At 34.8% G+C, this 21,599-nt stretch overlaps 2 protein-coding genes across 3 annotated transcripts; one reads left to right on the top strand and one right to left on the bottom strand.

The window, feature by feature from the left end:
• LOC109712040 lies at positions 4,371 to 5,995 on the top strand. Its single transcript, XM_020235459.1, has 2 exons — positions 4,371 to 5,004; positions 5,502 to 5,995. Exons 1-2 carry the CDS (start codon positions 4,594 to 4,596, stop codon positions 5,514 to 5,516), a joined length of 426 nt encoding a protein of 141 aa, XP_020091048.1. The 5' UTR covers positions 4,371 to 4,593; the 3' UTR covers positions 5,517 to 5,995.
• Positions 8,601 to 18,108, bottom strand: LOC109711356 (DNA repair and recombination protein RAD54). 2 transcript variants are annotated; one of them, XM_020234354.1, is made up of 22 exons: positions 17,785 to 18,108; positions 16,887 to 17,042; positions 16,665 to 16,811; positions 16,181 to 16,267; positions 15,806 to 16,046; positions 15,587 to 15,712; positions 15,280 to 15,336; positions 15,095 to 15,181; positions 13,560 to 13,655; positions 13,322 to 13,372; positions 13,062 to 13,136; positions 12,864 to 12,950; positions 11,819 to 11,910; positions 11,612 to 11,744; positions 11,242 to 11,361; positions 11,047 to 11,160; positions 10,864 to 10,947; positions 10,654 to 10,728; positions 10,523 to 10,581; positions 9,910 to 10,099; positions 9,705 to 9,803; positions 8,601 to 9,312 (listed from the first exon to the last, which is right to left on the bottom strand). In XM_020234354.1, exons 1-22 carry the CDS (start codon positions 18,054 to 18,056, stop codon positions 8,965 to 8,967), a joined length of 2,796 nt encoding a protein of 931 aa, XP_020089943.1. In that variant the 5' UTR covers positions 18,057 to 18,108; the 3' UTR covers positions 8,601 to 8,964. The 2 variants fall into 2 exon arrangements, with proteins under 2 accessions (XP_020089943.1, XP_020089942.1); XM_020234353.1 differs by having other exon boundaries at positions 16,665 to 17,042.

The raw sequence follows: 21,599 nt of genomic DNA, 5'->3' as shown, positions 1-21,599 counted from the left end.
CGCACACGAATTTTAAAGATTTTTTTTTTTTGAGAAAAGGTAGCGTGCTACCGCTTCATTCATTTGGAAAATGAACTTGGCTACAAAGTGAGGCAGCCGTGGCCTCTTAAGGAAAAGGAAAAAGAAAACACACTAAACTAAAAAAGCAAGGAGAAAAAGAGAGAAAAGATAGATAGCAGAACATCAACTCAAAGTACGGGTGCCGAAGCTACTCCAAAAGTCTTTGAGGGTTCTAATCTCAGCCAACAGGTACCCCAGCGGTCGTTTTGTCTTCTCGAAGATTCTTCTGTTCCTTTCCAACCAGAGGATCCACCAAGTAGCAGTAATAATCGCTAATTCTCTACCCCCTGTGCACCTCCGATGCTACCGCTCCCCTTCCAAATCCCCTTGACAGATGCACAATTACGTACGAAATGTTTGTTAGGTAAAAGTCTCTCCAGCAGAGCTTTGACACCACCACATTCTGCGAACAGGTGATTCACCGTCTCCAGTTCCTCCAAACAGTATACACATCGGTTATCCCCGCTCCAGCCCCTTCTCTAGAGATTGTCCGCCGTTAGTATTTTATTTTTCAATACTAACCACGCGAAAATCTTGACTTTAAAGATTTATTTCAATTTATAATTATATTTCCTCAAATCTCAACATTGTATTAAATGACAAATTTAGAAGGACCCGATAAAGAGGAATGAGGTGCTGTTCATTTTAAGCTTTTTCGTATAATAATATTATTAATTCTCCATCGAAGACTATATATTGGCTGCTCCAACTAGCGCAAATAATAGCTCCAGAGGCCAAAAGTAACGTGACATGTGTGATTTTGTATATGCGGGTCTCATAAGCCTGTCGTGCTCGTGTCCAGTGCCATCTCGAAAGTCAAACTCTTGACCTTTTTTTGGAGAAAAGTCAACTCGTTGGCTTTACACACACGGATGGATTAATTGTGGATTGAGAAAAAGATTATGATCCCTCAGTTTTGTTCAAAATGTATGGCTCAACCAATTAGAACACCGAGAGCATGCTGCTGCTTCGTTTTTTTTTTCCTTTTTCTTTTTTTGAGGAAAAAAATGATACAGAGTTTTTTTTTCCTTTTTCTTTTTTCGAAATGCGCTTACTTAGCTGTTAATGTGAATTATTACGCTTCAAACTTACAAACTCAAATACTAATCGACCGTCAAGCTCTTTGCTAGCTACTTGCACTAGAGATAGTCAGTGAGAGATTGAGTGATTAATATCACGTTAACGTAAATTCTATATAAAAATCATCTTGAGAAGAGTTTTACTTAAAAACCTTAGGGGCTGTTTAAATGCACTAATATCTAATTCTACATGTTTATTCTTTACTTATTCAAGGAATTTATAGCACTTAATAAATAAAAAAATATGATCAAATTAATACTCGGAAAGGCAAACAAAAGTCAGAATTCAAGTCATATTTTGGAATAAGACAAATTATCTTGTAATATTTATGTCACTAGATTATGACAATAAAGACTTTCCAGAATATAAAAATCGAACTTCTAATATGCCATTATAATTAAAAAAAAAAATCTTCATAGTGTATAAAATGTTATTTAATAATATATTTTGGCATTCAAACAGAATCTTAAACTTATTTTGGATAAGAGTTGAGCAATCTGGTAACTTGGGACACTTGAATTGTAGCAGCACTATTACAAATTACCAATCAAAAAGTTAATTAAAAGAACAAAATTCACTATGATGCTTCAATTAATTGACCACTCATTCCAGAAATAACGTTAATTCTATCAATAATTATATATTGTCTGGGAAAGTTCAAGTGTGTCACAGGTGTTTAAATTTTTAGAAATGGTGTGCACATACATATGTTCTACATATGTATGTAGGAGTAATTATTTAATATTTATGAAGTATCTGCGACACCTTCATTTGTCACACAAACAATCAAAATAATAGTCAATTTGGAGTTGGTACCTGAGGTCCCAAGTTCGAATCCTAGTTGATTCACATTTCCAGCTAAATTTATTTCTTAATGAAATAAACGGAACAGGTAGCGAGCTACCTATTTTTTAAAAAATAGTCAATTTGGAGTCCCTTTCCACGTTTTTACTCCAAACAGATAGTAAATACGTATCCGCAGGTAGTAGCTACGTACAACCGACCTAGATGCTACCCTAGATCCCCAAATCCAAATCCAACCACTCCATGTCATGCATTGGGAAATGCTCCGTGTCATCCAGAGTGCTACTTTTATTTTATATATTATTATTAATGTGTTGACATAATCATAAAATTTAAAATTTAATAATTAATATTAAAAATTTCAAATTCAATTTGTAACTGAGTTTATTTTTTTTAAAAAAAAGAATGAAGTCAGTAATTTGTTACTTATCTCTTAAAATGTTAACAAACACATATTAGTAGGAGAGATGGTCGGTTTACGATGAAAAAAGAATTATAATCTTAACTTTATAATGTAAGGAAAATTTCTTTCACATTAGTCTTACTGTTTTTTATATTTAATTCCAAAATCCAAAAAAAAATTGTTAATATTCTGGGATGGAGGTAGGAAAGTTACATCCCATTTTGAATGGTAACCTTATCAATTTTCTATTCCCACATGAGTATAACTCGGCGATTAAGGGGCGTTTAACAAATTATTTTGTAAAGATTTTATTCTCGTTGTGTACATTTCACTCAAATGGAATCTTTTAAATGATCTAATCTTGATTTTAGATAAATCACAATAATAATAAAATCAATGCATGATAAAAAGAGAGTTTTGAAGATATAGTTTGTTAGTGAATCTTTTACTAAAAATAAATTCGGACAACGTGGACTGCAAATTATAAATATTGACATTATATATACCAATATGTTAACATAGTTGACTTCGATAATATATAATATTGATAGTAAAGAAATAATATTTACTATCAACTTTCTATGATTTAGATGTATATTAGTCCGACCATCCAACAGTAAGTCCTAAAAACATCCAAAAAATAAAAACTTTAAAGCAAACATTATTATTATTTTTTTACTATTAATTGTATTCTAACCTACCAGCCAAGCAATAAAAAATTTAATAATAAATATTCTAATTTCAAATTTAGCCATGAATTAATGTAGCATTTCATTCTGATCCATACATAACCAAGCTACTCTTCTTTACTCTATATAACCGGAGTGAGGCTGGTATGCTTCTGAAAGTATGGAGCCCTCCGTGCTTCTAAGTCGTTTTCGATGTTGGGACTTTTGAATCGATGATCGGCTCCGTTAGATTTGATCTAGAGTATTTGAAATACCTAGAAAATAAATTTTTAATTTTTCGGTACATATCATTTGCCTAGTGATCGAAGAGGCTCAAAATCAACGGCTGAAAATAAAAATCTTACAAAATGTGATGATATAACATTAAAATTTTAAATCAAAAATATTAATCTTGTTTTATATAGTACAAAAAATTTTCTATTAAAATTTCACGTGATTTGAATATTTCTACATCATTAAACTTACAAACAGCTCACCACGGTCATTAAAATTATTGATTTTGAGTCCATTTAATTACTAGACAAATGATATCGAAAAATCACAAAATTTATTTTCTAAACAATTCAAATACTCTAGATCAAGTCAAACCGAACCAATCGTTGATTCAAAAGTCTTAATATCGAAAATGACTTGAAAGTACGGAGGACTCCGTACACACTTCCAAAAAAATACCAGCCTCACTCATATATATATATATATATAGGCTGGGGATACTATACTTTTATGAGTATAGAACCCCTTATACTCATAAATTTTTAACCGTTGATTGATGGGATGTGTGGTTAGGATGATGGCGGTCCCCACTTAGAATAATAGTGGTCCCCTAGGTTTGAGTGGGTAGTTGGTTGAATAGTATAATCTAACGGATGGAAATGATCATGGAATAAATTATCTAAGAGCCGAAAACTTATGAGTATAAGGGAGCCAATACTCATANTATCGATGCGCTTGGTGCTACCGAGTTTTCCATCGTTAAATTTAACCTTTTGACTATTTTCATCCGTTAGATTATATTATTCAACCAACAACTTACTCAACCTTAGAATGTTCACATCATCCTAACCGTACATTCCTTCATCTGAGGGCCGAAAACTTAATAGCACCGATACCTTGATGCTATTGGTAGCATACCAGAGGCCGAAAATTAACTTAATAGCACCGCCACCTTGATGCTATTGGTAGCATACCAGACTAGTTCTAAATTAACTTAATAGCACCGACACCTTGATGCTATTGGTAGCATACCAGACTAGTTCTATATATATATATATATATATATATATATATATATACACCCCATAGAACCTTGATGTAATGCTAAACTCGCATCTTTCTCCCTCTCACACATATCAAAACTTCACCGGCCTTTTCTCTTGTTTGTACTCAAAAGTATTCTCCGGAGTCGATACTAGCTAGTTCTTGTTGTAATAATATATAATTAACATTAATAAATTAATGTGAAGAAGATAAAAAGAAGAGAGAGAGGGAGAGCTAGGGAGAGAGAGAGGGGGATATATAGATGAGTGAGGAGGATACGTAGGTGGAGTGCTGCATGTGATGAATCAGCGGCCGCCGCCTCCTCCCTTCGCGCCTGGGCGCATCTCCTTCTCGACGGACTTCGCCCTCGACCAGCCTCCTCCTCGGCCGCCGCCGGCCGCGGCCGCCGACTTCGAATTCGCGGGGGTGGGCAGCCGGCCCATGATGGCGGCGGACCAGCTCTTCTTCAAGGGCCGCATCCTCCCCTTCAAGGACACCCCCGCCGGGGCCCACCCCCACCACGCCGCCGGCAGCAGGGTCACCACCCTGCGCGACGAGCTGCGGGCCCACGACGACGGCGAGCGGCCCGTCAAGGGCTCGGCCCGCTGGAAGGAGCTCCTCGGCCTCCGCAAGCCGCATTGCTCCTCCGCCAAGAAGAACGCCGGCGCAGGAGGAACGTCGGGGGCGGAGGCCGCGGCGGAGTCACCGCAGGTCGGTATACATTTTTGCTACTGTTATTATTATTATTATTTTCTTTCCTCTCGCTGGAGTAACGAAATATAATTACTTAGCGGGGGTGACTGAAGAGCGCCACTTTTATTTGTATATCAGAAGTTGAAAAAAAAAAAAGAAGAAGCTTAAATGAGATCCAAATTCCGCGACCTAGCCAGTTGTTGGTAATATATTTTCAATGACGTGCAAATTTTATATTCATACTTTCAAAGGTCTAAAAATATTCACTAAGTTAAAACTGCCTTTAGATTTTTTTTTTTTTTGATCAGGTATTTTTGACAACGCGTTACCTAACTAGGTCTTAGTATAGGACGGTTGTCACTATACTTTTGTATATATGTTTAAAAAAATATTAAAATTATTTTAAAATTTTAAAATTTTAAAATATATATATATATATATAAAATTTTATACATAATCATGCGGCTTTTTGTATATATGGCTGGTTCGTGTGCTTTACTTTTTGTGCATTACAGTTCCACAGGAGCTAAGTACCGGAAAGATTGGTGATGTTGGTGAAACGCATGGTACTGAACTAGCAAAGGAAGCTGAGAGGGTAGTAGCAATACGTTTCTCTTTACTTTTCCTCATCTAAACTTGAAGAAGATGATGATGATGGTGATGCTTTTCTTTTTCTTTTTCTCCCTTTTTCTGAAAGCTTGATGATGATGTAATTGTTGTAAGTTAGCGGAAGAGGATAGGTTTGTAGGAATCTGAACTCAAAAAGGCAACTCTTCTTTTTTTTTTTTGTTTCTTGGTAATTCAAATGCCCATTAATTGGACAAACGCTGTGTGTTGTGTTTGAGATGGCTTAGTTTAGTACTTTAGTTTAGTTTAGTTTAGTTTAGTTTAGTTTTTTTTTTTTCGGGGGGGGAGTATTGTGAGATAAGTTGGTTGAGTGGTATTAACTCTCTTTCTCTATCTCTTTTTTCTATCTCTGTGCATTGAGGAAGAGTAATTAATTTGTAGTCTTCCACCAGGGTGGACTGTAGCTGTCAAGCTAGTCTTTTGTTTTTTATTTCTTTGGGTAGTACAGATGCTGGTTGCTGGCTGGGTAATCAATGATGCCATGCTTCTGGGTTCAGATACGCCACTTTTGTGGCTTTAATGCTGATTGGGCCTTTTTAGATGGGTAGCAGTGCTCTGCTTGTCTTTTTTGTGGAAATGGGAAAGCCAAAGAGGCCAAAAACAGAAAAAGCCTAACCTCAGTAAATGGGTAATTACCATGTAAACAGGCTGAGATCAAAAAAAAAAAAAAAAAAAAATGCTGTAAGAGTGTACATCTTACGCCAGTATTAAAACATTGAAAATAATTACTTGTAGAATTACCGACTATCCTTAGAGCAAGTGGTAAAGGGCTTGGTGGTTGGTATCCGAGATCCCAAGTTCGAATCTTAGTTGATTCACATTTCCAGCTAAGTTTATTTCTAAATAAAATAAACGAAGCGAGTAGCATGCTACCTATTTTTCTCAAAAAAAAAAAATTACTTGTAGAGTTTTAGTTAAAAAAAAAAAAGAAGATAAAACTGGTAAATAAATTCTAATCATAGAAAACTTAGGGCGTTCACTAACACCTATATTATAAATGTAGAGATAGCATTGCACAATAACCAAATATGGAATTGACCGTTAAGCAATATCTTCCTCAAGCAATAGGCCTTGTATTCAATCCGCCTTTTTTATTGTGACCGCTTGTATACGAGAAAACCTACGGACATGTTCAAAAAAACAAATAAATAAATTGAAGGTTCTTATTGAAAGAACCAATTTGAAACCATGTAGAATGATCATATCATCTTTCCCATCTGCTTACACTATAGGGGGTACACGCATTTTTTGCCTTTGAATATATTGGTCCTTCAGGTTTATCATCAACAATGTGGTGTTCATTTACTTGACCTTTTTTTGTTGTTTTTCGTTGAGCAGCGAACTGGATACTAGGATCCATGCCAGCATGAAAAATCAAGCACTGTAAATATGCAGAAACATTGCGACGAAACAGACATACAGTAGAAAACAACAGGAAGAGCTTTGGGAAAATCGCTCGGCACTTTGAAAGTTAGGTTACCTTTGGCCATGCTCTCTCGTTCTCTCTCTCTCTCTCTCTCTCTCTCTCTCTCTCTCTCTCTCTCTCTCTCTTTAAAAAAAAAAAGAAAAAAAAATGGTCATCCTTTACTCCAGTTGATTTCTTGAAGCTTCGTTTCAATTGCTTCATTTTGCTGGGAGAACTTTGATTTAGCTAGAATCTTCATGCGTAGGTTAGCTATAAGACAGAGCTGACAGTTCATATGGCCGGAAATGCAAATGAACAAACAGTATGCTAACAAGCTCTGTAACTGTAAGGATTCTTTTGTTTGCTATCAAAAAGTGAAAAAGAATTAAAAAGGTGAACAATTTTCAGATGTATGAATGACTAGTATGTAACTGTAGACACGGATCTATCGGCGCCCAGTGGTTCTGAAAACTTAGGCTGCGTTTGGTTCGGATATAAGTAAGAACTGCCCGTTCTATGGATAGTTACAAGTTCAGGTATAAGCAGGAATTAGACCAATTTTGCGTTTGGATAAAAATTAGATTGTTTCTAAAAATAAGATAAATAGTATTTGGATGGTTAAATTGGAATAAGAGGAATAAGAGTTATAATTTAAAATTAAAATTATATTATGTAATTAATTAACATAAAAATATTACTTAAAAATAAATAAAAAATTAATTATTAATAATTAATTATAAATAATAATTAATAATAATAATTAATTATAAATAATAAATTATTAATAACGATTATCTAATTAATAATAATTATTATTATTATTAATTATTAATAAATAATAATAATTATTAATTATTCTTATTAATTAATTATAAATAATAAATTATTAATAATATTGATTATCTAATTATTAATAATAATTAATATTAATATTTATTAATAAATAATAATAATAATTATTAATAATTAATTATAAATAATAAATTAATAATAACATCGATTATCTAATTATTAAGAATAATAATTATTAATTAATTATTAATAAATAATAATATTAATTATTAATTATTAATTATAAATAATATATTAATAATAATATCGATTATCATTAAGATTAATAATTATTAATAAAAAATTAATAAATATTATTAATTATTAATAATTAATTATAAATAATAAATTAATAATAATTATTATTTAATTATTAATAATTAATTATAATTAATTAATTATTTATTTATTTAATTATTAAAGTAATAAATAATGATTTAAATATATTAATTAGATTAATTAATAATTTACTGCCATTAAAATTAATTTTAGATTTTAATTAATCTTATTCTCATCAAAAAACAAGTTTGTTCCAGTAAACGGATGAAACAGTAATTCCAGTCTTATACCAGCTTATTCTAAAAATCCGAAAATTACTGTTCTCGGAAACCAAATATACCGTTTGGGAACAAAGAGGGAACAAGGGCTTATTTCCCCTTTGTTTCCGAACCAATAGTTAGCTTACTGAGTAGATATGCCCCATGTGGCTTCCTCTTTTCAGTTGTAATTAGTCCCACCGAAGCGAGATGCATTTGTTGTACATTCATCGTGGTACTCTTATATATCTTCTTAAGCATCACGATCACGAGGTCTATTCGAGCTAGTTAATTGAAAACCTATGATAACACAACAACAAAAAAAAAAAGCAGCAGGGAGAGTATAACACCATTTGTAATTCAGTATGCAGATCATGCTACACACTTTAATCCCCCAGAGATGTAGTCATTCATAGGACTTGCAGATCCCAACACTTTTGTTCCTGAAGCAGCATCCGAGCAGTAAATTGTGTCTTGCAGATATAAATTGACTCCGGTCTCCAGCTGTTTGCAAGGAACACTTGTCTGACCATTTTACCATCCCTTACCTTTGTATTTCCTCCAGTAAAAGAAACATTACTACAGAAAATCATCATCGGATATATCCGTAGCAACATGAATCCTTTTAAGCGAAAATTGATCGCCCCAAGCGGCATTGGGTCTCCTCAAGGAACGCACACTATTCAATGATGTTCTTATAGATGCGGTAGGCTCGTTAAGGGTTGAACTTTGTAACTGAGGATTTGTACTATTTGAAAATTTACTGGGCGATGAAGGTAGTAGCCTGCTTTGCTGAGGAACAATAATTGCAGTCTCATCCTTTTGCATGCAGTCCTCCTGGTGATTCGACTGCTGACCTGTTAATCCTCGTCCTGATTCAACTGGAACTAACTTCCCATCTACTTGATTCGTAAAAACAAATGTAACCTGAGATAGCAGAGAGGTTAAAAACATGCTTATTGTTTGTGGTGTTTAAGAACTTTGAAGTGGTGGTTATTTAAGCATTATTTCACTAGGTGTTCATTTTGTTCTTTTAACTTTTAAGTGAGCATTCTCATCTTGAATTTTTTTTTTTTTTTTGAATGAAAGGAATCTCATCTTGATTGAGGATTATGATTCGTATCCAGTCAAAACTGTTATTTATTGATCATCTGTTAGCCAGCATTAGAAGAAATAATACAATCAAGTAACTTCTGATCTCCCAAGTTAGTTGAAATAACTGTAATCACACCTTTCGAAAGAAAAAAAAAAAAAAGAACTGCAATTGCAATAATTAAAACTACTTGAATGAAAAATGAAAATTTAAGATGTTGTCACACCTCGTCACCAGCTGAAGATTGAAGTATAGCATCAGGTACTGATGATGGATCAAAATGATGACCCCAACTTACTAAATCCTCTTCAGAAGGCGTTCCAACCTGAAACAAAAAGGGCTTAGTGGAGTGCGTCAAAAAGAAAAACAGCTGCAAAGCGAAAAGAATGGGCATCATTTGAATTATTGCATATGATTATGTGTGAAATTACCTGTTTCTCTGAGTTTTTCAACTTGTGTAAGCATCCAGTAATTTCTGCAAATCCACCAACATCATTGTGATGCCCTCCTGTGATTGAATCCTTGTCACCAATTATTTCCGAAAGATCATCCATGTCATCTGTGACCGTCAAATTCTCTCTTTCACAGCGTGTGCACTTCATGTTTTCATGTATCTCAGACCTGCGATTAAGTTAATACCGCATGAGAATGGGTAATTCCAGGCCCAAACTGCTGTCTTTAAACAACAACACAGAATAGAAATCAGAGAATGACATATACAATAAAGTTGACAGGGCGCTCGGGCAAGGTGAAACACAAAAAGAGCACCCCGGTACTGCAAGATAAAAATGCCTTTAATGAGGCAATACATAAATCAGAGTGCTGCAGCACCTATATCACTGCGAGACATCCTAAACCATTGCTTCTGAAAGTAAGCCACATATTCAGTTGTTGATCACGTACACTTATCATTAATATATAAATTATGTCTAAACTATATAGCTTTCAAATGGCAGGATAATACTGAGAAACATCAAAACAAGCCGTGTAATACATGGAGGGTCAGTGCCTAGAGTTCGATAGCCAAGTATACAAAATACCAACCTGACATGCTCATGGAAAGTGAAAAGATCACGCAGATCTTCCATTGAGAAAAAACTTACCTGTAAAAAAGATTTGTAAGAAACCTGAAGGTGATGAGGAATGAAAAGAGTGAATACTCGAAGTTCTCTAACCTGCTTCTGATTGTCCACGTGCTCCTGCTGAATAATTTTTTGAAGCCCTTCTTTCGACATTTGGCGCTTGTACACCTACAAAGGAATCTCAATATCATAATTTTCTACAAAAATGTCAATGAAAATTTGACAAACAATAAAGACTACTGATTGAATTAACAGGTAAAAATAATGATTTACTGAAATGTTTATGGATCCAGGGTTTCAAACCTTTTCTTCAATAGTTCCTGTGCTTAAAAACCTATAGATATAAACTCGCTTTTTTTGGCCATCTCTCCAAACTCTTGCAGCAGCCTTTCTCACATGCATTAAGAGAGATAGATGAGAAAGAATCTAACACTATCATTATCTTTGGATTACAATGGATTGATGGCCCAAAAGGCAGATGATTACCTGCTTGTCATTAGCAGGATTCCAGTCAGGATCAAAGAGGACTAGTCGATTTCCACCAATCAAATTAAGCCCACAACCACCAGCCTTGCTGCTTAAGAGAAAGGCAAATTCATCCTGCAAAAAGTGTTTCATTCTCATTTACCAACAAAAATATCATAAAATGTTACTTTGGGAAGCCAATAAGATTATACCCACTTTAGATTGATCATTAAATTGGTTAACCAACTTTTGCCTCTTACTAATCGAAGTCGTTCCGTCAAGCCTGACATATGGGTATCTTCTCTCCCGGCATAATTGTGCAAAAAGATCTAACGTCTGAAGAATTTTGAGAAGAAGAAAGAAAAAGTGAGTCAATTAGTTAACTGGAACAGTAAGCACTCAAGATGCGTACAAAGATCATGAAGTAGTATTATGTAGTATGCTAAACCTTGCACCCAGAAAAAACAAGAAGTTTTATGGAATTTGAGTTTCACTTATTTTGCAAGGCATTGTTTGACAACAATTAAGGATACACACTCAAATCTAACTATTAAAAGTACGGAAACCAAAATAGTTGCCTGTTCACCTGAGTGTAATTTGATACAAGGACAATACGGTCATTGGTTCTTTGACGAAGATGGCCCAGTAGTCGAGCTAAGACATGCATTTTACCTGATAATTCCACCCACATTCCCCCTCCACCAGTCCATGATCCAGATCTTGCGAAAAATAGATGATATATTGTAAAAAAAGAAATGTTAATCCTAAAGACTAGTGAGAGTATGATGACTACCTCCCAGAGAATAATTCTGGAGGAAAAAAGCGCATGCAGTCCTCAAATCCAGTTGTTCCAGAGCTACTGCTTTTAATACTGTCATAAATAAGCTGCAAAGTATGATATAATCAAGGGGAAAAATGTCATTGTTTTCACTGCACAGGAAAGAGCAAACTAAATAGAAGAACAAAACAATCAATTCCAAGAATAATTAAACTTAAAATGACAAATCATTGTTAAAAAGAAGAAAAAAATTGCTAAGAAGATACTGGAGGTGTAATCTGACTTCTTTATGAAGTTACAATAGAAAATACGAGGACTTTTGCAGCACCATATGAATTAGTAGCTTTATATTGTCATAAAATTTTTGTCTTAAACTATCAGTGAGATGATTGGATCCCATTAAACCTGAGTGCAACAGTACTCCCTAAAAAAGGTGCCTGAACAATGTTAACTCTTATAGCTCACCTTCTTCTAACCTTTTGCTCACCATAACTGCAATATCATACCATACTGCAAGTAAGAATAGACATGACAATTATGTTCACGTACCCTGTAGTAACATGTCAATCCTTCTAGGCTAAGATAGCAGCCCAAGTTGGTCTTTGAGGGCTTCGGAATTCGAGGTCTTAATGCAAATTTTCAGTCTCCATGCTATTTGAATTTATCCTCTCCTTACCCTGTGTGCCGCTTTGTTTATTGCTGTTGTGCGCATGTCAAAGGGAGCTAAATTTTTTACGTTGTAAATCAAGCCCCTTTGGCCAGTACTACAACCAGGCTTTTATTAATTGTGGCTCAGAGCTTGTTCGCCAGTCCATTACCCACAATCATGAGCCTACAGTATTATAGACCTTGTTTACTGCAGCTTGAGTACTCGTACAACTAGAAACAATTAGAGTGTTATGGACTATGTATAATATGTTCAAAAGATACATAAATAGTAAAAATCTAAATTGTATATTGACAACTTTCGGATAGTTTAGCTAAAATTACAATTTCCACGCAAGCAAAATATGAAAAGTTGATTAAGATTTAAGCGGAATAATATTTGTCAGCGACTTACCTTTGGATGATTGCATAACTTCTTCAGAGCAGTAATATATGCTAAAATTTTGGCTTGCTTTGTTTCTTCAGATATGAGACGCTTAACCTAAAATGAATGAAAGCAATAAGATGAAACAAGCCTGATAAAATAGTTGAAGGTGCTATTATTTCTTCAACACGTTATTGAGGAAGGCGGCAGCTAGGAATGGATTCTCACATTTTTGGAATGTATTAAGTGGTTGTACAATTCAAGTTGCAAAGGAGTCAACTTGCAGCAGACTACCTCAACGATCTACAATACATAATCACTCAGAGTGAATCTTCAAAAGAAAAAGTGAGAATGGCATAGAACCTGGACAAATCAACAATACTACCAATATTGTTATCTACTCTAAGACACTTATCTAATCTAATGCAAATCTGCTGAAGATAAGAATTAGAAAATCGCAAAAAAAAAAAAAGAAGAGATGAGCTTACCTTTGGCGGTAGGTGATTTGACAACAAGGCATTTGTCCGCCTCAAAATAAACTGAAATTATCAAAAATATCATTAGGGAAGAATTAAAACTTTATTTGCTTTTCCATATTAAGCTGGAGTTTCTCAATGATGATTGGTCTAAAAAAGTTAACATATATCAAACTGGATCATGTGCATGGCACCAAAACAGAGTGAGTACTGCACAATACCATTGGATGACGAGTTTAAAGAACCTTACCTGGTTTACTTTTGCACTTAGCTCCACGGATCTCTCAGCACCCAACTTTCTCTCGTCTTCGCTAGCCATTGGCTCTCTTCCACAAATTATTGGTGTCTTGGTTTAAGACAATTGGAAAAGTTAACAACAATGGTAAGACACTCTGGCAACAAGCTGCAATGATTGCAATATATTTGCGATAGCTCAATATACCATTTTTTTAATTAGCATCCAAGCCTACCAAATTATAGCCTCCCAAATGACTGGCCGTATTAAAAAGAACAGGAAAGTTATCATGGTTACCAGCCTTAAATTAAGAAATTGATAAGCTATAAGTTGGCTTCTGTTTATGAATAGTAAACTCATCACTTGCGAACATCACAACAGGATTTTTTTACAAAATAACCATTTAAAATTTTGTAATTTGCAAAATAATCCTACTAAATTTATATTTTGGCAAACTAACCCTCTCTTTGATTTTTTTTTTGAAACATGGTGAATCGTTCACCGCATTCTCTCATGCCTTTTAAAAGGTATGAACCTTTTAAAGGTGGTGAATCGTCCACCACATTCTCTTATGCCTTGTATAGACGGTAAATTATTTACCGCATTCATTAAGATCATATGTGAATTATATGGAAAATAGAAAAAAAAAAAAGAGGTTGTTAGGATTATACGTGGATTATTAGAATTTTTATTTGATAGTTAGAATTGTATGAATAGATTATTAGGATTTTCAGGTTGTTAAGATTATATGGAATTATACGGATGGATTTCAGGTTGTTAAGATTATATGTAATTTATTGAAATTTTTATGTGGTGATTAGAATTTTATATGGGATATAGAAAGAAACAGTAAATAAGCAAAAAACAGTGAATGATTCACCGCTTTTGTGTGAAATTAGGAAGGCAGTGAATTGTTCACCATCTTTATGAAAGCGGTGAATCGTTCGCCGTTTTTAAGAGAAAATTCCAATGTGGCTCCTACATGACAAAAGAAGGATTAGTTTGCCAAAAAAAATTCTCATAGGGTCATATACCCAATTAAAAAATTTTATAGGGTTATGTTCAAAAAAAGTCCTCACAACACTATAGTAAGATACCTAAGTAAAACAGTATAAAGATGCAATATCAGAATATATGCATTAAGACATGTATATAACAGCTGTATTTTGTGTAAAGATCTTATAGAGTCATTTTGGTTACTTTGAAATGGGTTATGAACCAGGCTCTAGCTACTCTGAAGATCTTTGCTTAATGATATCACAAATGACTTTTACAACAGGATGGTACTTTTGAAGCATGACTTTTTTATTTGAAAAGGGCAAAAGTGTAAAAACAAAACTGTAAACGTTGCAAATCAAAGATCAGGAGAAGGCTGTGTGGATATCTACATGTACTTTCAATCTGCTATGTGACAGCAAGCTTATTGTGAATTTGTGATTGCTTAAAGGAGGAAACATCACCAGAAAAAGAAAATACTCCACAAAGCACAAGTAATGTACTTGGTGTCCATCTATTCAATAATTAGTAAGGTAAAAATGATGTAGGCTTACTTCATAATATCGACGGAAATAAGCCACATCCCCTAAAACGCCTGGATTCGTGAAGTTTACCATGGAAAAGAATTCCTCTAGATCATTCTATACAATTTGAACAGATTGATGGATTATTATAAAAGACAAAAGAAAGTAAAAGAAATTTAGATAGTCAAAGCTACTAGAGGTGAGATGCCAATAACCTGCATTGGGGTTCCTGATAGTAGAATGCGTCGATTACACGGAAGGGCAGCCAAAGCCTACCACAAGAATATGATCAGGTAAGAGCTAGAAAAATAAATGATTGGCCAGTCTAATTCTTCAAAAGAAAAGAATCTGGGAGAAAACTTAAGTAGGTCAACTTCCAATATTAGCACAGTTATGAACTAACAGCCAAATTTCTAACAGAAATGTACAAAGGCCTATATTTATAGGTAACTAGGTAGTTGAAGAAAAAAAACAATATAGTGCCTTCTTAGCTACAAGTGAATTTGCAGTAATTTTGCGTACCCTGTTTGTCAATGTTTGATCATTTTTCAGCCTGTGGGCCTCATCGCATATGAGGAGGTCACAGCTTCCTGTTCTTTCGAATTTTGAGGAATGCATCCGAAATGTCTCATAAGATATGATGAGCACCTGAAAGTGGTTGTATTTCCAGGTAGATTTCGTATGTACATTAAGTATTCTGGTTAAATTAGTATGAAACTTGAAAAGAGGCAATGAGAAAACCTGAAAAGGACTTCTGGGTTTCAAGAAACTTTCAATCCCAGAAAGAACATCTGCACGTGTGCTTTCACACAGCGAAAGTAGCTGAACTTTTCCTCCAAGCCACTTATTAATCTCAGACTCCCAATTACTAACTAGGCTTGTAGGGGTTACAATAAGAGCCCTCTTGACAATTGGCTTGCCATCAAATCCCTGTCGAAGAAGGGTATAAAGTAATGTAATTGATTGCAGAGTCTTTCCCAATCTGCATAAATATAAGGAAGATAATTAACAGGAGATACCCAAACAGCAATAAACACTCTAAAACATGTGTATGACAATATTAATAGCTAATAGGACGTTTGAACAAAGTCAAAAGCAGGTGGATAGATTCGTTACCCCATGTCATCAGCTAGAATGCACCCAGAAATACCTTCAGCACTGGACAGACCAGAAACACAATCAAACATAAATTGAACTCCTTCCCTGCAGTAAAATGTTAAAGCATGATAAGTGGAAGCAAGTGAATCCACAACTATAACATCTGATGTAAAATGTTCAATATTATATATGGATGTTCTACAAATATTCGGAAAGTAAATATCATTGTGTCTCTTGATTCCACGGATATTTTTGTCGGCTTATTGAAGTGACAAGGATGAATTATTTTGTTCCCATCCAAAATAATCCAACAAGGCAACAGCCTTATGGGCCAATGGCACAAGTAACATGTGTGTCTCACGCTGGCATGCATCGTAAAACTCTATAGCAGCTGTTGTCTTAATTTTAAAGGACCCTCAGAATAACAGAGAGTTCTTAATGAGGTGAAGCTGAAAATAACAGCAAACACAACACAGAACACTATCTTATTGAAGAGTTCTACCTTTGATGAGGTCGAAGATATCGAACGAGTGAGGGATCTACTTCAATTGGAGTACATTGGCCATTTTCTTCATCATGTCCCTCATGTTGCCACAATACAAGAGGCTCGACTCCAGGCGGAAGAGCTTGATCCTTTGAGGACCCTTCGCTGACATCAACAGGCACTTGTGAGAGGTTGCTTATAGGAGCCAGTGGCTGCCTAGGAGAACCCCAGGGGACAAACCTTTTGCGTGCCAAAAGGCGCCGAGCAAGTTCTTCATTAAAATTGCTGTATTCGTTCTTGAACGGAGGTTTGAATGGCTTTCTAACCATTGCTACTCCATCAGAAACTGAGAGAATTCGTGGAATAAGTGGCTGCCTTCTCACAAGAAGGTTTCCTCTGTCAGAGGTAGAGAAGAAAGTATTAATACCAATTAGCCTACATTGTTAGATACATAACTAAATTACAAACACCGCTCCTCTACTTTCCCCTCTTTCTCATTTACTCCCTGCATCTTAAATTCCTGACAAAGCAGCCTAACAATTTACATCACAAATAGGCCCAGAAAAATTCATGAAAATGAGTAGGCATATGCCATGGGTCCTATCTGTAAGTTGCAATGTAACAAACATATCTAAACAGAAAAAACGCGAAAGAAAGATCTTCTTTATTAGTGCTACCTAAATTGACAATTTTTGGACAATTTATACACATGTGCAATTCATTTCCACTGAATATAACAGCATCCTTTTTGTGAATTTTTGCAAATAGAAATGTAAGGAATTAAGATAGGATAGAAGTTCATTGGGCAGGTGGAAGATATGAAGAAGTTCATCATCATTTTCATCTACAGCTAGCATATAAGTAGGGATCGATGATAGCAGATTTGCGCCACACAAGTAGTCAACTAGATTATTTTCAGAATCAGAAGCCATTTAACTGAATGCAGTAAAGAGTTCAACAAGATAATTGCAACTTCAACAAATGCAGATCACCTAAACAACCCTAGAATCTAAAATCAGCATCAGGCGCCAAAATTTTCCCAATAAGAGAGCATTACAAGCAGATCCACAGCGAAAACCCTAATCCAACTCCAAAATGCTCCGATTAAAGGGAAACGAAGTAACGATCCACGCCATACCTCACAAGATCGGCGACGTTCTGCGACTTCCTCTCGCGATCGGACGACGGAGGGCAAAGGGAACACCCTTCTCCTCCTCTCTCGCCCTCTTCGCTCACATCCTCCTCTCGATCTCCCCCCTCCTCCTCTTCTCCTTCGTCTTCGTCGTCGTCTCCCTCGTCCGCCTCAGCGGAGTAGTCGTCGTCGTCGGAGGAGGAGGCGATCTCGAGCTCCTCCTCGCTCTCGCCCTCGTCCTCGCCCTCGTCGCGTCCTCTCCTTCTTCGAGGGGCCATTTCGACTCTTTACATGAGGTGAGGGGAGGGGTGCGCGAGTGCTCCCCCTCGCGTTTCCTCGCACTATGCGGGGATTTTTCATTTTCGCTTTTGGGACGGTGATGGGGTGCGAAATTTTGGCGGTAGAGTGAGCAAAAATGAGTTGAAGTTCCCAAAGTGCCCTCGTGTTTTGGGATATTTGCACTCCCATCCTCGTGTGAAATTATTTGCTGGACCTGGTCCACCGTGTTAAAATAAATCATATTTATTTTATTTTATTATTTTTTTTGATAGAGATAGGTAACATGCTACCAGCTTCGTTTATTTCATTTAGAAATAAACTTAGCTGGAAATGTGAATCAACTAGGATTCGAACTTGGGTCTTGAGTACCAAATTACCAAGTCTTTTGTCACTTGCTTTAGGGACGGTCGGATTTATTCGTACAGAAATTCTTTGGTTGTCATATATCAAATATGTTAATTTGATATTCTAATCTTTTTTTAAGAAATGTATGATTAAGTTTGCAAGACCAATTCATTTTAAACCATGGTTCAGGCAACAATTTTCCACGCTTCCTGTGGAAGGTAGAGAAAATTACAGTGGACTATTCGTCTACCTTCTAGATAAATTTATTAACCCTTGATATAATCAACTGAATTAGGATCATAAAATAGTAATGTTTCAAATTTCTGACTGATTTTTGCTAACTTCATTTTTTTATTATGAAAAGCGAAACTTAAAAACTTGTAGCTACTTAATTAGTATAAAAATCGGTATTTTATAATTAAAGATGAATGTATAATACTAAAACATTAACATGTATTGTATAATTTTCTATATAATAAAATTTAAAAATTAATTAAGTATTTTTGACGGAGTACTAACTCATTGGTTGAACCAGTAACTTTTGACCAAATAATATTTTTCGGTCGCTATTCGACCTGTTTTTTAAAACTTTCATAGCAGACTTAGGCTGAACTCATTGGTTTACATTACGGGCCTAATATATGCCCACATCAACAGAGTTAGGCCTAACCGTTAGTAATTAGGCCCAACAAATGCAGGTTATGTTTTAAGGCCATTAGTGGACGGCCGTGGGCCCGTGGGCAGACTCTTGCCCCGTTTAGATATAATTTGGTAATACAGTGGTAATTTTTATAGAATTTGGCTGGGATACTATCGATAGCACTAAGCGTTTGATGCTACCGAGTTTTCTGCCGTTAGATTTAACTTTTTGACTATTTTTATCTATTAGATTATACTATTCAACTAATAACTCACTCAATTCTAGAAGGCCCACATAATTGTAACCGTACATTTTCCTCACCCAATGGCCAAAAACCTAATAGTATTAATAGCTTTGGTGCTATTGATAGTCTAGCCTAGTTCTATTTTTATATTATAAAATATCTACAAAAATTTAGAAGTGTTTATTATCTTTCCTCTTTTAATACTTTAAGATAATTATTTTTATATTATAAAATATCTACAAAAATTTAGAAGTGTTTACTGTCTTTCCTCTTTTAATACTTTAAGATAATAATTATAACTAATAATAGTTATAACCACAATATTATATTATATAAAAAAAATGCTTCTAAATATTTTGAACCTTCTAGGATATATGATTAATACTTTTACCTACAACGTTACGAAACTGGACTTAGGCTTCGTTTGAGATTATAGGGAGATTGCGTTACGTACAGTGAGAAAGTATGATAAAATATTACTCTATTTGTTTCCGTATGTAATATTACATTTCGCATATCACGATGAGTCGGTTACTATATATTTTCTATAGTTCCATCGGAGAACGCAGAAGCATATTCATGTATGCTTTTTGTTGGAAAAACTTTCTGATCTTTCATTACAATATTCTTTAAAAACCAATTCGAGAATTTAATTACAGGTTTAGGAAAATCCCGAAACGAAATTAAATAACAAATACGGTAAAGAAAAGGTTTAGATAAGGCCTGTGGATCAAGGCGTGCAGAGGACTGTCCTAGAAGCGAAATTGCCCCTCCACGTGCGAGGCTTCTCGGAAATTACTCATAACGATACAACGACTACGTTGTACCTCGTCGGCACGTTTCTAAGGTGGCGCAAGACGAATCCAATCAGCTTCAGATCCAGCAAAAGAAAACTCGGCGAAAATTCAGAAAGTAAAAAAAGACGAGAGGGTTTAGGTATTCTCGGGTTATTAATTAACTCGTATAACATCGCCCTGTATTTATAACCTAGGCGAGAATCTTGCTTCAACGCGTCAAATCCGTGTATAACAAGATAAGCCTAAGATTATACGGATAAAGATAAGGATTATGACCAGTAAAAAAATAAGTATTAAATAAAGATAAAATCGACAAAATAAAATAAACCGAATATATGGACCGCTCGTGCCGTGCGTGCATGTATTTAAACTAGATCATTACTCTCATTTTTTTTCCAAGCAACTAGCTTGAGGATAAAGCAATACATAAAAACCACAAACACCCTTTTGGTTTCCAAAATGGGACTAAACATCTTACATGAAAATTTTAGTTGGTCTCCTTAAGCGGCCCATTAATAATTATTGGACTCTCCAGAGGCTTTAATAAATTTTAAATCATAACAAACCCAATAAAATCCAATACTTTTATCGTAACTTCATTTTATCTAATAGGGTCGGATGAGTCTCAATACCAAACTAAGTCTTAATTAATCACCTTCACAGAAGCACAATAACCAAGGGAAAGAATTTGTTGGAAAGAGTGTGCACAAAACTTGTGAGGCAAGTCGTTTACTATATCTTAAGTTTGCGAGCCGTTATATATATTATTAATAAATATACTATATATATATAATATATAATTATATATATTATATATATATATAATATATATATATATATGAGGTGAGGCCATGCTATCACGTCAGCAATGGACTTCCGTGCTAGCTCGTTTTGATGTTGCGACTTTCGAATCGTGATCGTCGTCCGTTAACTTGACTAGAGTATCTTGAGTACCCTAGAAAATAAATTATTATTTCGATATAATTTGCCTAGTGATCGCATGGTTCTCAAAAATCAACAAATTCAATGGCTGTCGAGTGAGCCGTGTTGGCAAGTTTAACGGCGGAAATATCCACATACACTGAATTTTGATAGAAAATTTTTATATATATAAACAAACAGATCAAATCTTGATTAAATTGTAATGTATATCATGACATTTTGAAATTTTTATTGCAGCGTTATTTTGAGCCCCCTTCGATTCACTAAGCAAATAATATTGTAAAATCATAAAATTTATTTTATAGGTACTATCAAAATACTCTAAGATCAAAGTTAAGAGCCGATGCGAGCGATTCGAAGTCCTAAGCATCGAAACGGCTGGACAGCACGAAAACTCGTGCTTCCGATAGCATTAAGCCTCAACTATAATATATATATATATATATATATATATATATATAACATTCTCAACAAACTACTAATTCGATATACGTAAATAATGAATAGCAGTGTGCATATGACTATTACAAATGATTTAACTGTTCGGATTTGATAACTGTGGCATGCTAGAGTC

This window comes from Ananas comosus, linkage group 6 (genome assembly GCF_001540865.1).
Source record: "Ananas comosus cultivar F153 linkage group 6, ASM154086v1, whole genome shotgun sequence".
Classification (NCBI taxonomy): domain Eukaryota; kingdom Viridiplantae; phylum Streptophyta; class Magnoliopsida; order Poales; family Bromeliaceae; genus Ananas; species Ananas comosus.
Note: the sequence above shows the minus strand (reverse complement) of the source record. Positions and strands in the feature narration are given on the sequence as shown.